The sequence below is a fragment of the Sinocyclocheilus grahami genome, unplaced genomic scaffold (genome assembly GCF_001515645.1).
Source record: "Sinocyclocheilus grahami isolate Dianchi unplaced genomic scaffold, SAMN03320097.WGS_v1.1 scaffold2235.1, whole genome shotgun sequence".
Taxonomy (NCBI): domain Eukaryota; kingdom Metazoa; phylum Chordata; class Actinopteri; order Cypriniformes; family Cyprinidae; genus Sinocyclocheilus; species Sinocyclocheilus grahami.
In genome coordinates this window covers 24,996-42,474 of record NW_015507414.1, presented here as the reverse complement: position 1 = coordinate 42,474, position 17,479 = coordinate 24,996, and the positions used below count along the sequence as shown (strand labels likewise).

Below are 17,479 nucleotides of genomic sequence, written 5' to 3'. Positions count from 1 at the left end.
TATAACTTTTTTATACTTTAATAAAAAATAAAAAAAGATTTCACTTCTGCAATAATCTGCTGATTTGTCTTCTTTAAAGAGACCAACCTTAGGTCTACCAGTGCTGCAGAAAGTCCAGTGTTGTCACATTTTTAAAATTTCAGTATCAACTTAGTACAAAAGTATTAATAGCCTACTTTTGACAGTAATCAAAATTATTAGTTAACAAGTTACTGAATGACTGTTAACAAAGCTGCTTTCCACTTTACTACAAACATTCTTCACAAGACTAAACAGTGTCATTTAAAATACTTCTCTTAAAGTTGACCATTGGACAGAATGTTAGAAAACACATCAGTGTTCACTCTGTCAAAAGTCAGTAGTAATGCACCAATCTTGATTTTCCATGGCCGACTCTAATACCAATTTAATATTTATAAAAAAAAAATTTAAAGCAAGAGATGAGATTTATTTAAAATATGAGTATATGAACAAGATGTTTATTTGCTCTATTAGAACTCTCTGTAGCCATTTAAAATTACAGGCAAAAACTGCATTTTAATCACAATCTAAATAAAGATGATACATACATGAGCGGTTTCTGATTTAATTTAGATTAAATTATATGTAATTTCAAAATCTGAAACAAAAAGAGAATGTTCTGACTTTAGCTTTGTGAAATTATACTGCATAAAACATCTGCACGAAACAGAAACAGCAGACGGGCTGAATGACAGCGCAGATTCACTCTCTGATAGGAGGTGATGCTTATGGAACAGCAGCGATACAGCATTTCCGTGCTTACCGCTGTAAACAAAGCAGTGCTGCGCTTATAAACACTACTTTAGTATGAATTATAGAGAGCCAAGATTAAAAGAAAATACCATCTAAACTTTTCAAAAACAGTCAGTTCCCATCAGAGATACATTTTTATAAACCCCCATCCCTAATTCATATTTCATAATTCAATATTTCGCTCATCGTGAACAGTGAGCTGCTCTGTCTGCGAAAGTATTTTCTCCTCTTTGCATTTGTCTTCAGCATCTCTGGCCTTTATTAACGTCCCATTTACAGACTTAATTTTCCAAAATGTCATTTGTCTGGAAATATTGTGCTTTCAATACAGTGTGTGCAAGTCTGGAACAGAGATTGGCTGAAATAAAACAAAAGAGCCAGCTGCAGGTTCCGATTTATGGCCATTTGAACGTTTTCTAACATTAATTATTTCGGGCCAGTGGTAAACTGTTTGTTCTTGGCTAAAGGAATACACAACTACATTTTTAAAATAATTTTCCATGACAAGATTTACCAGGACATTTTCCATTTTCCATCTGTTTTCCAGGATTGGAAAACTAGTTATCAATTTTCCAGGACACGTGGGAACACAAGGTACTCAGAGTGTTTGCTAGGATTTTTCTGTGGGGATGCTAAGTTATTCTGGGTGGTTGCTATTGTACTCAAGGAACATGAATGAATCCTAGGTTAGGGTTACACACTAATTTTCTGTCATGGTCTATGGGCCCCCTAAAGTAGCCTTGGCTACCCTCTGTAAAAACTATAGTTCTGCCACTGCACAAGTGCATATGCTCACACCAAGTATGCTTATATATTTCATTGGAACGTTAAAATATGTTGTTTCTCATTTTATGGTCAAACTCATTGCCTTCTTTATTTTGGCCTCTGGGATAAAAGGTTTGAGGCTATTTGCCTGTTGATAGCCCTGGCTCACACTGGCGGTGGAAAGTCAGCTATTGTCTTAAGTTCATGTAAAAAACATATTTTACTACTTACATTATATACCCAAGGGTGTACTCACACTAGGCGATCTGAACCGTGCCTGAGCATATTTGACACCCAAAGACTGGTTTGTCTAGTGTGATCGCTCCATACCACGCCCGTGCGCGGTTCGTTTAGCCGTCCCTGGCTCACTTGGAAGAGGTGGGCCAGAGCACATGTAGTGTGATCGCTTACCAACAGCTACTATTTTGTGAGAGCTACTGTCATCATGACGACCGCAAACATCTTCTATTACGAGTACATAATACTTTTCAATTAATTTAATTGTATCAAGTATATTTAGGTTTATAACAGGTCTGGTTCTCAACTTATTGATGAACAGGAATTGTAGTTTGCGAGTAAAGCTGCAAATTATTTCATTAACGTCAGCTACCTCCATAATCCTGATACATGCAAGTGAAAATCACTGCATGGCATAAATGATAAATTTATTAGACAGTCTGTTAGCAAAAGTGGTTTTCTCCATTATCTCGTACATGATGTAAGCATGCTCCGGCCCGGAATGTTTAGTGCAAGTGTGAGTGCAGGCCAGCAGGTGAGTGGGGAGGGGGGTAATCACGCTCGGGCTCGGTTCAAGGCAACTGTACCTAGTGCGAGTAGTACACCCCAAGTTACATCAGACACAATTTTGAACCTTGTGTATGTTTGCTTAATATAGGAATTGATAATGCAGACCACACAAAATGTTTTGCGAATAGGAATAATAAAATATTCCACTGAAATATTCACTTAAGATGTAGAATTTAGAGGAACTCTGATAGCGTGCTACAGGAATAGTTTACTGCTTATTACTTCAATGTTGAGCAAGCAAGCTCATTGGCTGCAGAAGCAGTAGAGGCTCATCAGCTTGTGTCATGTGTTAAATGTGATTGCTAGCAGATTGCATTTAGGACCCATCATCCAGCACCATTCATGTTAGAACTAGATATAGAACAGATAAAAGAAAAAAAAACACATCAAATGAATACAAGGGAAGTGATTTGCATAATACTTTATTTACTTAGGATTGAGCTCATAGTGGTGTTTGACAAACACAGAGCTATTTCAAACACCTATTCTAAATGATCTTCTGCACACATCCTTACATGGGACGCTCTCTGGGACGAGTGACAAACTGCCACCACAGGGGTGGGAGGTCTCCTTCCTTGCGGGCCGGGGGCAGGGCCTCAGATTTAGGGCCATCAGCAGGGGTTTCAATCTGCAGCTGCTGGACCTTAAAAAAAAAAAAAAAAGATCATTAAGATTTATTTTATCATTCACAAATTAGCCTGATTAACCAGTGCCAATTTACTGGCTGAAATCTGACTGTTCTGCCAATGAGCTGTACCGATAGCAAATACCAAAAACTTAATATGAAAATCAATTGATATATAAAATTATATTCAGTCAGATTAATTTGTATATATATGAAATTTACGTAATTATATTCAGTGTTGTAAATCTGAGTGCTACAAATAATATGAAGTTCACGCATTAACAGAACACAGAATATAGACTAAAGATCTTAAGAAGCCATAGTATCGATTATAAATGAGAATTGTTAAAGATATTGTTAATGTCCACACTGCTGACAGCTGTAGCAAATTAGCTCAAAGGAGGAATATTTATTATTAATTATAACTGGTTATAATTAATTATAAATATTTAGATTAGATCTCAGAATTAAATAGTAGAATCAATATCACAATTATTTAATCTGTTCGTCCATCAACAGTATAATCATTTATCAATTCTAGGAAAGATTATCTCCCTGGCCAAGAAAGAACAGCTTTCCTACTTTATACAGTACTAACAGTAACTTAGCATGTAGCAAGATCAACCTTAAGGGACTTTGAATTGTGAGCAACACACACAGACAATCGCTTGTGAATATAAGGAATTTAATAAATGAAACTACAGCCAACATACAACTAAACTAAGCAAAACATACATACAGAAAAAAGGAAAGTAAAGAAAGAGAGAGAGAAACAAAAGAATGGCAGTATTTAACATCAATTAACCATGACCTAATGAGAATAATCAAAGAATCAAAATCACCTTAAAAAAAGGGGCACAAACTTAGACACGCATCTAAATAGTTGGAAACGGTTACTTGCACTGGCTTTGCTGAGCAAGAGTCTGGATGCAGTAGACAATGGAGGTTCTTGATGAGTTTGTTAGGAATGAGCTGGAGGCTTTCGTCAGGTTCTTCTGAAGATCGGAGAGTCCACAGCAAATTGACAGTTACTTGATGATAAAAACTGCCAAAAGGTCAGACTCAAGGGTGATGAGTCTTGGAGAGGGTCTGTCTCAAAGGTTTTGAGCAATGATTGTTATGGGTTAGTGACTTTTAATGGTTTCCCAGTCACACCCATCTTTTGCAGACTGACCAATGTAGAGGTGTGAATTTAGAGCGTGAAGAGGTTCCTTTGTTTCACGTAACACCTTATTTGCATGGATTATGGCGGTCTAGAGGTTTGTCCAATATTAAGTCAAAATATGGTAAAAAGAGTATGGAGCAAGTAATGGTGACATACTATACACTAGGGCTGTCAAAATGGCTGAAAAACTAAATTTGAATTTTGTACGATGTAGATATATGATAAAAATTTGAATTATATTCGAATTTAAAATGCATAATTTCAGTTAGGGTGAAGAAAAGCTTTTGGTTTCTCTCCTGAGGCCACAAGAGGGCATACGCATTCAAAAGCATCATTCAAAGCATAAGATAACATGACTATCTGCGAAAAAAAGTGCATAATGTTTAAAATAATGTTTATAAACCAATTATAATTAAGTTGCTTAAACAACTATAAACAAAACGGCTTGCATGTATGCATAGTTTAATACAAAGGGCGGAAAGTCAATCACACAGAGTACATCTTTCACTTAAAAAACATGATGCAGTGGGATGGGGAAAACCCACCATAAAGTCTTGATATGTTTTTTTTTTTTTCTTTTCCAAAGTTAAACTTGCATTAATTTTACATGGCTTTCTAAACATGCAGCTCTTTTGTGCGAAGCGAGTGCAACAGTAATAGATGTCCATCTAGAAAATGCGTGAAATATGCGTTCTGTGTGAACGGCTTGGTTTCGGTTTTGATGTAAACAAGATCTTCTCCGCATTGATGTTCTCTTTTTCCGCTATATTTTTAATGAACACAGCACCGCCGCATCTAGTGGCTTCAACTGGACAGGCTAACAAAAACATTATAATGCAACGACACTTACATCGTCATCGCATCTCGTGCGCCACTGATAAGTCTGCCTCCTTAACGCACACCTAAAATTCGAATGCAACGTTTTTGCATTCGAATGTGGATTTTAATTTTAAATTCAACGAATATTTTAAATTCGAATTTTTTTGACAGCCCTACTATACACTATTAATCTGGGAATCAGAAGACAGTCATTTTGATACCCAACATGCCAGGGTTTGGAAAACATTAAGGCAGTGATGCATTCATACATCTAGATCCAAGTATTTGGAGCTTTCCTACATTACTACAGAGTTATAACTAAGCTACTGTAACCTAGAAACATGCATACAACAGGAATACACTATATACACTTTGGGACAGTTTGATTGTGGATGGATGGAGCCAATGTCCTGTCCTATGTGTATTGTGGACTCAAGACGTCTGTGCCACATGAGTGGTGGCCAAATGGTTATGGGGAATCATTCCTTCCTCCCCACTGGAATCTCTTTGACGCTCAAAGAGAAAGCAGATGACTGCCCTTGTTAGCGTCGGTGAAGATAGCAGAGGTGATAATGCCCTTTAAACCAGAGGTGGATGTTAGACATGCATCTGTAATTTAGTTATAACAAGGGAGGAGGGAAAGTTTACGATGCGCAAAATCCAAATGCTACACAGCTTTACCTGTTGTAGTTTTTTCAAGTTGTGCACGAAATGCTTTTACTTTGTACATCTCCCTTTTCCATCTCTCTCGTGCTGCACAATTGGAGCTGCTTTTAGCAGGTATTCGGCAGAGATGAGGACTGTTTTTCCACTAAAACTTTGATGCACATCTTTTCCGTTTATTACGTCAACATAACAAAAGATGTGATCTCAAAACCATCAAGAAAAAAGGCATTACATGCATATTTTTAAGTCATAACATACATTTTAGTTTATTTATTTATTTAGGCGATCTCAGAAAAAACTTGCAAATTAATATTTTTGGTCACAAATTTGACCGTTTCAGTCGCAGTAAAAATAATTTATTGTTTGAACATGTATCCCACTCCTCTTGCCGCTTATTTAATATATAATAATTGATTATAGGTTTAATTTCTGATGGAGGAATTTGACGCTCTCCAACTTCCAACTTCCAAATGTATAGCCTCTTTTGCAGCCTCATTTCCTGAAAGCCCAACATGGCCTGGAACCCAGCAAAAGATGACGCTAAGGAACTGATTCTGTAAATGGTCTACTTTGGTTAAAGGGGCGGTCTAATGCTATTTTATGCATTCTGAGTTATTTACACTGTTAAAGAGTTGGATTCTCATGCTAAACATGGCCAAAATAAAAAAAAACTATTTGGACATATGACGGGGTATTTCTGTGCGAAATATACAAACCCTGAAGGAGTGTAAGTTTCGGAATATTTTTTCATTATGGCCCTTCATGACGTCATGAAGGACGGAATTTCTTGCATGGGCACTTCTGGAAGAGTGCACGCGCACAGCAACCAGAGTGAGAGCAAGAGCACGCCCATCAATGTGCTTCATTTGGATTACGGAAGTCATCGGCAGTGCTGCACAGGACTTGCTCGAGAAGAATGTCTCCAAAGAAGTGTGTTTTTGGATGTGAGGGAAAGATAACCTTGTTCAGCTACCCAAAAAACCCAGCGTTACATGAACAGTGGATGCAGTTTGTTTTTCCGGGACAGCAACAGAGTTTCGCAAATGTGTTTGTTTGTTCCCGTCATTTCAGTGACGAATGTTTTTTAAACAAGGCCCATTTTGACACTGGATTTGCCATCGTTTGATACTGAAAGATGGAGCAGTCCCAGTGATAAAAGATCCCGGTCATGAGTTTCGGGGTAAACAGACCAAATTAGCTCAAAGGGAATTATTAATGAATTTAAAGGGGAATTTGAAAGAATCTACTCTTTATGACAGAGCAAATGAATCGTCCAGCGCTCATTTGAACAGGCCGTAACTGTCGGCTCTGCAACGGATACTAATGTCCGACATATAGTGAACACAATATTCTTAGAACGGTAACAAGATCGGCAGATTAAGGCTAAATTGATAAACATAACACAAGACATTCTCTTTAAATACAAACGAGACTTTGACTAATCTAACACAAAACTAGCACCTAACACAAACACACGCACACATTCACACGAGTTGCAGAAAGGAGAAAAGTGAGGAAGAAAGAGTTTAAGAGAGTGAAATGATGTAATCCCAAGTTTTGTAAGACCTAACTGAGTGAACCATCAATCATTAATTCAACCCTTCTATAGTTTCTTAGTCAGGGGTTATTAAATTTCATAGACTATGCACCAGTTTAGCATGCATTACTTGTGTTTGTTGCGTCTCTTTGAATGGGGATTCTTTCTGTGGCGTCTTTTAATATATAATAATTGATTATAGGTTTAATTTCTGATGGAGGAATTTGACGCTCTCCAACTTCCAACTTCCAAATGTATAGCCTCTTTTGCAGCCTCATTTCCTGAAAGCCCAACATGGCCTGGAACCCAGCAAAAGATGACGCTAAGGAACTGATTCTGTAAATGGTCTACTTTGGTTAAAGGGGCGGTCTAATGCTATTTTATGCATTCTGAGTTATTTACACTGTTAAAGAGTTGGATTCTCATGCTAAACATGGCCAAAATAAAAAAAAACTATTTGGACATATGACGGGGTATTTCTGTGCGAAATATACAAACCCTGAAGGAGTGTAAGTTTCGGAATATTTTTTCATTATGGCCCTTCATGACGTCATGAAGGACGGAATTTCTTGCATGGGCACTTCTGGAAGAGTGCACGCGCACAGCAACCAGAGTGAGAGCAAGAGCACGCCCATCAATGTGCTTCATTTGGATTACGGAAGTCATCGGCAGTGCTGCACAGGACTTGCTCGAGAAGAATGTCTCCAAAGAAGTGTGTTTTTGGATGTGAGGGAAAGATAACCTTGTTCAGCTACCCAAAAAACCCAGCGTTACATGAACAGTGGATGCAGTTTGTTTTTCCGGGACAGCAACAGAGTTTCGCAAATGTGTTTGTTTGTTCCCGTCATTTCAGTGACGAATGTTTTTTAAACAAGGCCCATTTTGACACTGGATTTGCCATCGTTTGATACTGAAAGATGGAGCAGTCCCAGTGATAAAAGATCCCGGTCATGAGTTTCGGGGTAAACAGACCAAATTAGCTCAAAGGGAATTATTAATGAATTTAAAGGGGAATTTGAAAGAATCTACTCTTTATGACAGAGCAAATGAATCGTCCAGCGCTCATTTGAACAGGCCGTAACTGTCGGCTCTGCAACGGATACTAATGTCCGACATATAGTGAACACAATATTCTTAGAACGGTAACAAGATCGGCAGATTAAGGCTAAATTGATAAACATAACACAAGACATTCTCTTTAAATACAAACGAGACTTTGACTAATCTAACACAAAACTAGCACCTAACACAAACACGCACACATTCACACGAGTTGCAGAAAGGAGAAAAGTGAGGAAGAAAGAGTTTAAGAGAGTGAAATGATGTAATCCCAAGTTTTGTAAGACCTAACTGAGTGAACCATCAATCATTAATTCAACCCTTCTATAGTTTCTTAGTCAGGGGTTATTAAATTTCATAGACTATGCACCAGTTTAGCATGCATTACTTGTGTTTGTTGCGTCTCTTTGAATGGGGATTCTTTCTGTGGCGTCTGTTGTTGACGGGTTCCCACGTGGGTTCAGTGGTGGTCTGGTCACTGGAGTGACGTCTTGGGAGGCCAATCAGGTTGTGGTGTTGACCAGTGGAGCGGAGTCTTGTGGTCAGTTAAAGTTTGAGGCGGGCAAAGGCTATAGTCATATAGACTGCGGCTTAGCGGTGAAGATTAACTTAAACAGGACTCTTGATGGACAGAAAAGGAAGAAACTAAAAGGAAATAAGTTAGATGGGATGTTGTCTGGTCTTAACTCATCTTAAGCTGGGAGAGTCTGAGCCCGAGTCGGAGTTTCGGTCTGGATCTGGTTCTCTGTCTGCTGGGTTTTAAACCCATGATTGTTCTAGCCCCAAGTGGAGCTCTGACCAATTAGGTATTGTCTTTGGTTCAGGGGTGACTGTTTCTCCTCCCATCACTGTAAATGAGCATGTTATCTCTTAGTCACGTGGGCTCCAACTTTCCAGCTCTTAACTGGGTACAATTTAAACATGGATTTTATAATGTGAATGCGATGCATTTTACACAGGTCTGATTAACATCATGAAAATAGATGAAAGAGATTCACTCACTCGTACCAAACAAGATACACTTGCGATAAACCATTCAATAGTTAGTAATAATTTCATGCGTAATGCAAAAAGACCAAGATGGCGACGTGGTCGGACGGAGCGGCTACTCCGGGTCCTAAAGACGGTGTTTTTATGTTTGCCTCAATTTATCGTAAAATCATCAGAAAAACACTCGAGACACATCTATGACCGCCAGAGCCTTCTGGAAATTGGCAGTATGTACAAACATCAGCTTTCGCTGGCGACAACTGAGAAGCTACAAGGCCTCTATCTGCTGCTGAAGCCGAACCCCGAGACCACGGCCTCGCCTACTGACGCTACCCACACAAAACGGCGATGCCGGCGGTGTGAGAAGGGACAGAAGCGTGGCAAGCGTGCAGGTATACAAGCTAGGCTAAGGGCTAACCCCACTAGACCAGTGATTCCATCAATCATGCTCTCAAACGTTCGCTCTCTGGAAAATAAACTGGTCTTAATTCAACTCAGTTTGTCTACACAGCATGAGACAAGGGATTGTTGTGTGTTTGTTTTCACTGAAACATGGCTAAACGACAACATCCCGGACTCCGCCATTTCAGCTGCATGGGCTAACCTGCTACCGAGTGGATAGAGATTCATCACTGTCTGGTAAGACTCGCGGGGGTGGCTTGTGTGTGTACATCAACAAAGAATGGTGTAACAATGCTGTGGTAGTATCAAAGCACTATTCATCGGTGGTGGAGTTTATGTTTGTGAAGTGTCGACCGTTCTATCTGCCGCGGGAGAGACTGTGCTGCACAGCTGACAGATGTCCTAACAGATATCTTCAACACCTTGCTGAGCCAGTCAATCATCCCCACGTGTCTCAAATCCACTACAATCATACCGTTACCAAAGAAATCACCTGTGTCCTGTCTAAATGACTACTGTCCCATAGCACTGACTCCAATCATGATGAAGTGCTTTGAGAGGTTAGTCATGAACAACATCAAAACCAGCCTCCCCAACACACTTGACCCGCTCCAGTTTGCATACCGTCCAAACCGCTCCATGGACAATTCAATTTCCTCAACCTGGCTCTTACCCACTTAGAACAGAAGGACACTTGTGTAAGAATGCTGTTCATCAACTTCAGCTCAGCATTCAACACAATAATCCCACAACAGCTCATCAATATCTAAACCTGCTGGGCCTTAATGATTCCCTCTGTAATAGGATCCTGGACTTTCTAACCGGTAGACCTCAGTCAGTCCATGTCGGCCACAACACCTCGAGCACTACCACACTGAGCACAGGTGCCCCACAAGGCTGTGTGCTTAGCCTGCTGCTCTTCACACTGCTGACCCACGACTGCACTGCCAAGTTCAGCTCCAACCACATCATCAAGTTCGCTGATGACACAATGCTGGTAGGTCTTATCAGCAACAACAATGAAACGCACTACAGAGAGGAAGTGGCACAGCTGGCTGAAAGGTGTGGTGTTAACAACCTGTCCCTCAATGTGGGGAAGACAAAGGAGGTTGTGATGAACTTCAGGAGAAACTCTACTGACCACCCCCCACTGACCATCGACAGCTCAACTGTGGAGAGAGTCAGCAGCACTAAATTCCTGGGGGGTGCACATCACAGAAGATCTCACCTGGACCACCAACACCATGTCACTCTCCAAGAAGGCACAACAGCACCTACACTTTCTCCGCTGACTGAAAAGAGCAAGTCTCCCTCCACCCATCCTAACCACATTCTACAGGGGAACTATTGCGAACGTGCTGACCAGCTGCATCACTGTCTGATATGGGAACTGTAGCACCGCAGACCGCAAGACCATCCAGCGGACAGTGAGCACAGCTGCAAAGATCATCGGTGCCCCTCTACCCTCAATCCTGGACATTTTCCTTACACAATGCTCCAGCAAAGCCACCAGCATCGTGAAGGACCCCACCCATCCCTCCCACAGTCTCTTCCAGCTCCTACCATCAGGAAGACGGTACTGGAACATCAGCCAGCTGCTTGACTTTCCCTTTGCACATGTAAAGTATTCATGTGAAGCATTTGTACAGTTTGTATTCTCTAGTGCAGTGATTCTCAAACTGGGGTACGCGAGATGACGGAGGGGGACCCATAAACAAAATTCTGAGTTTTGGCATTCATTTAAAGGGGTCATATGATGCTGCTAAAAAAACATTATTTGGTGTATTTGGTGTAATGAAATGTGTTTATGTGGTTTAAAGTTCAAAAAACACATTATTTTCCACATATTGTACATTATTGTTTCTCCTCTATGCCCCGCCTTTTTGAAAGCTCATCGGTCTGAAAAAGTGAGTGATTGGCCAGCTATCCATTGTGTTGTGATTGGCCGAATACCTCAAGTGTGAGACGGAAATGTTACGCCCCTCACCATACTGTTGATGCCGTGTCCCGGCCAGAGCTACGAGACAACATTAAAACCCTTTACAAACGAGGCATTTGTTGCATCCAGTGGGGACATAATTACTGATTATAATGACTTATACTGTCTTTTTACACGTTGCGTTGCATTGCATCGCGCCGCACCGCGAAAACCTAAAACTCTGCATTTGTGATCGGAGAAATGACAAACAACAAGTGCTACTCTACTGCCCAAAACTCGCGTTTGAATCATCAGTGGCAATGAAAAACACAGCGGCCTAGCGTGAGGAGAAGCCCCGGCTTAGCGTGTGCTGAGGCCGGGATAGAGTGAGCTGAGGCGGGCTGGACTCCGCTTTGTCCACGGTGAAGGTTGATGTATTCCCTCAGCGACCAGCACGGATCAGCGCCAGGCATGACGAAGCGGATATCGTCCTCTTTTGGAAGACCAAACAAAGTAGTTTCGCTTTCACAACGAAACACACAGTCTTCAGGACATGGCTGCAGCGTCAACAATACTACAGTGAGAATAAAAGTTACGCCTTCTTTCTTTGCATGAACATTTGGGAGGCATTATGCAAATCTTCCCAGATCGTGACGTAGGTATGTGGGGGCGTGTTAGTACGAGCCGTTTTAGGTTGGTGTGGTTAACTCTTAACTTTTATAAAGAATATCTCTTTGGTTTTGAGACTTTAGTGTTTGCAACTGTAGAGATCTTCTTTATGCACCAAGAGCTTGTAACACTCCAAAGAGAAAGGAAAAATTTAAATGGCATCATATGACCCCTTTAATACCCCCAACTTAAAGCAACATTAAAACCGAACGCATTTCTGACAAGCAAAATGCTGCTTCTAATGTAAAAACAAAAAAATGGGGGTGCCATAAACGGTCAAATACATGATATCCAATCAGCTTACCTCATTTTTTGCAGTCAAAACTGACTGCATCCACAGAAGCAGCATGCATGTGATAAGGATGGCCGCTGAATATGCTTTAGCAAATCGCGCTCCTGTTCAATGTATCTTTAAAGTAGATCTTCACTTAAATATTGACACGCACTGTACATTGAGATCGATTTAAACTCTCTTAGATAGACACACTCTGTGCGTGTTATTGTTTTCATGTTTAAGATACGATCAAGAATGCAAATTTCCCTGAATATCTAAACGATGGCAAATGTGCCATTAATTTTTACAACAGTTCAACCAAAAAGGTAATATTAAGTGAACATTTTACATTTTAAATGTAGCCTACATTTTGAACAGAATATTGTCATGTTTGTTCTATTTTGCAACGAAACAATAGTTCCAATGAAATCCGTATCATCTGGTGTGCGTCTCCAAGCATCATACAGAGGCGCATTTGTACCCCTTGTTTCTGGAGAAAGCAGAATGAGAGCCGGCTCGCATTCCACAAGGTTGTAAATGTATCGGGTTACCATGAAACCAGGGTCTTGTTCGGCGTCCTGGGGTGTTACAAAGTATTTGTGAAATCTAGCTAACAAAATATATATTGTGTGTTGGAGTGGTCCAGACGCTACAGTATGTATAGGTAATTATTTATATATAATAGGTTTATACTGTTTTACTTCATTGTTGTATGTCTGTATTTATGTAGCACCATGGTCCTGTGAGGCACGGCATTTCGTTCCACTGTATGTCTCCACATGTAGCGGAATGACAATAAAGATCAACTTGACTTGACTTGATCAAAGCCTAATGTTCACATATATGGGTTTCAGACATGATATAGAGTTATGCAATGAAATTACATTTGATTACAAGTCCTTTATCATCATTTTGAGGATGATCTGATGCATTTTAATATTTACTGCGAGTTTCTGGGTTTTAGAGTGGATCTGGTTTTTTAAGCCAAGGTCTGTGATATCTAGGGCTGGGTATCGTTAAATACATATATCGTTTTTTTTCGATATCGATACGATACCTTGACTTCGATACCGGTTCCTGAACGATAATTTTTTCGATACCAATTTTATGAAATCAATTTGAACAAGATTACATTCTCTAAAAAAAAACTTTGGTTTTATTTTTCAGCTTGTTGATGTTTATACAAACTCAAAGACTCATCTCCTGAGCCACTGCACAAAGGAACAAAATGTAACCAACACAATAAATCAGTGCAAAATAGTTTTAATAAAGCTCAAATAGTCTTCGGTTTACACATCTGTTAGGCTACATTTACACTAGTTAGTGTTCGTTTTAAAACGCATAGCTCAGACAGAATCATGATTTCTATTTATTTTCCACTGATTTACTGATGAGCATTAGCAGCTTCCAGCGCTGTCTGCTTGTGTTCTCGCTTCCATGATCGCTGCTCTGTCTCAGAGGTAATAACATATTTAATTTCAGCAACATTACATGGCCAAAACACACTTTAGATGGCAGGTCCGGATTTACCTATTTTCGTGACGTAGAAAAAACATTTTTGGGCCCCCTTCCCTATTAATATAATAGACCTAATATTACCACCAAAGCAAACAAAAATATTTCTTAATCAGTGGAAACCGATACAGTGTTTTCTATCGGAATAAGCGCTTGCGTTCAGTCAATAAAAATCGAATAGTTCTTAATTTGTTTGAGAACTGAGAATACCTGCGTCTATGCGTCTCTCAGCAGCATTCAGCAGCGTCTACTAATAGCGAATCTTTAAGTTAAACTCCTTCATGAACCTTGCTACTGAGAAATGTCATGTAGCTTTTCAGTTGCGAAACTATTTTACTGATAAATTCGCGGTGCAGCGCTGACAAGAAGTTTCTGCGTCTCCGCGTGTCTGCACTGTGCGCGCGTCTGTGAGAAAGACTGGGAGAAAGAAAGCGTGATTTCCGTAGCCTACATAAAAAAGGTAGAAGACATGGAAATAGTTTGTCATTTTTTACCCTATTGTTTGTTAAAGTTATTTGCTCAATGTCTTGATGTCTGCCCTGTTAGATGGCAATCGGAAGTTATTACAAACACTCGATGGTGGTTTAAAGTGAGTTGAGTAAAAGCGGAATATAAATCTTATTTATTGTCTTATGTAGCATGATGCTACAGTTTGCATGAATGGTCACATAACACGCGCTTTCGGTCGTATAACGTTAGTATGAACGGACATCTGCATATGATCGGAACTCCACGCAGCTCCCGCGCTACTCTATACTGGTGGTATTACAGTACCACGAGAGCTAAAGAGAGCAGACTGCTCCGTGCGCTTTCGAATCGCTCTCGCGGATGATCGATCTGCGCTGCACCTCTAGTCGAACACACCGTCTAGTGCTGCAGGCTTATTGGCTCACTGACGCTGATGAGATGAACCCCTTAGGTATCGAAATTTGGTACCGAACGACAAGACGTTTTTCGATACTCGATGGTATCGAGGCAATTCGATTGGTGCCTAAAAAGTATCGAACTCGATACCCAGCCCTAGTGATATCTCTTTGTTTTGAGTGGGGAAGAATCACCAGGTGTTTAGCTCATGAATTTCTTTGAGTCACGCTGTGCTTTTGACCATTTGTTCGTGGTTTAAAACAACAAATTTCAATGGTTATTCCTTGATTTAAAAGGGTTTCTTTGTTTGAGGTTAATTAAACTGTGGGGGAAGTTTATCATTCTCAGTCCAGATGGTATCACATGACCTGCATTGGGGTCGTAAAGTGTTGCTTTGGAATTTGGCTCTCCTGATCAAAGCAATTCTTATTAACTGATTCTGATCAAGTCATCTGTTGATTCAAACATTGGTGTCTGCGTGGCTCAGCTCCTACATGAGTCAGAACCACAGGTGGTAAGTAAAACTGCATAACATTTCTGTGTTTTGTTGGTAAGTGCTTGTGACTCTTCGTTCCACCCTCGGCATGCCTCCAGGAGCTCGGCTGTTTTCGGAGAGAATCGTAAAGCTGTATTTTTCTTTTATAAATCTGATAAAACTACAGACTCTTTGGCAATATGAAGGATGCAACACTACTATATAGGTAGGGGTGTGCGATATTGACAAAAAAATGATATCTCGATATTTTCTGGGATTTTATCGATAACGATAATTAGACGATATTTTGCTGAGTGTGTTATTGTGCTGGTACCTTAAGGACTGCCAAAGACAGCTGACTCCTAATGTTTTTAATATTCTTCATATTCTGTGTGGTGGTCAGTTCATTCTAGGGCTGAACGATTAATTGCATTTGCGATAATATCGCGATATGAAATAATGCGATTTTTCAATCGCAGCGGCTGCGATTACACGGTCACGTAACATGCGAGAGTAAAGAGGGGTGTTCGACTTGAAGATCGATCGGTGTATGACGTCAAAGGCGAGAGAAAGCATAAGGAGACGTCCGCGCTCTCTTATAGCTCTCGCAGTACTTTGATGACATAGAATGACATATAATAGAATTAATTTATTCCTTCTGCAAATAAGTTATTAAATAACACTAGGTAAGGTTATTTATTTATTGATTGTTTATTTATTTTATTGTTTAAATGGTATGTTTTACTGTGTTGTGTATGTATGTATGTGTGTATGTATGTATATATAGATGTGTACGTATGTATGCGTGTATGTATGTATATATGGATGTGTGTGTGTATGTGTATATGTATATGTATCAAGTGATGCAGGTGTTTTTTTCCCTGTAGGTTTTTTTTTAATTAAAAAAGTATTAATTATTCATAATGTTTAGTGAAATTCTTTGGTAGTCTGAGGTGGAATGGGGATTTGGGAAAGGGGGGCAGATTTTTTTTATAGGTTTAAAGGGGGGCGCGACCAAAAAAGTTTGAGAACCACTGGTCTAAAGTTAACAGACAGTGTTTAAAAAGTGCAGTGCACATGTTTACATATGTTTATTACAGTGACTTTGAATTACCTAAAGTAGTGTAGAAATATTTGTTTTTATATTTCTGCAATCTACTTTAATTTGTGTGATTTGTTACTGACTTTCATTTTAATGTTCACACCAGGCTTATTTAAACATAATTATTAGGTTGGAAGTTCAACAAATCAGTCAATGAACTGTGATTGTAGTTGTTAAATAAAAATGACATTCATATCAATTCATGCATCACCTAATTTCATCGTAACATATAGGCCTGGCCTACAGAAAATAACATTTATGTTTAATCTATATAATATTATGTTGGTCATACTATACAATGATTTATAGCTTGTCTTTGTTGAATAATACAGAACACAAAGAGCTTTAAATAAAAAAATTGCATATTAAATCGCAATATTGGTAAAAAAAAAAAAATCGCAATTTGATTATTTTCCAAAATCGTTCAGCCCTAGTTCATACTGATAGAAATTCATCTTTTCCAACAAGTTTAAACTGATTTTGACATTTTATGTGCATTTTTACCTTTATGAAGCCATTTTTTCTAAAAGTGTCCATTATCTTTTGAGTCAAATTCTTACATTTAATCAGGGAATTAGAATAATAAGACATTTGGGCTGTTACCAAGTAAATTAAATCAACACAGATGCTGCATCTGAAGTGGCATATTTACACACATGTATTTTGTTTAGATGCAATTACAAATGCATAAATAATGTTTTGATATATTAAACATAAAACGTTGAATACTGATATTTGAAATGATTTAAAACATGAAAAAAATCAACAACAAAAAAAGTAAGAAAAAGCCGAAATATGAAATTAAAACCGCCAGCAGGTGGCAGCAAATCCCTCTTAATAAGTGAGTCATTGCGATTGAACCGAATCATTTAAACGGTTGATTCATTCAAGAACGAAACACCGTCATGTTGCTCAGAGACACAAAACAGCACTGTGGCTGTATTCGGAATGATTTTTGTAGGCGAAATACAGCAAAAACAAGCAATATGGTGTCTAAAACGTAAGTCTCTTAATTAACTTATTGTTTATTGAATTCAATGTCACATTTGTAAT

The 17,479-nt window shown here is 39.2% G+C and overlaps 1 protein-coding gene across 1 annotated transcript in view; it reads right to left on the bottom strand.

Annotated features, from left to right (window-relative positions):
- Window positions 1-2,752: 2,752 nt before the first annotated feature.
- The window catches only part of ndufb9 (NADH:ubiquinone oxidoreductase subunit B9), a 21,151-nt gene continuing 6,424 nt past the window's right edge, over window positions 2,753-17,479 (bottom strand). The window contains 1 exon segment of the mRNA XM_016260890.1: window positions 2,753-2,989. Coding sequence (XP_016116376.1) covers window positions 2,858-2,989 — 132 coding nt within the window. The 3' untranslated portion in view covers window positions 2,753-2,857.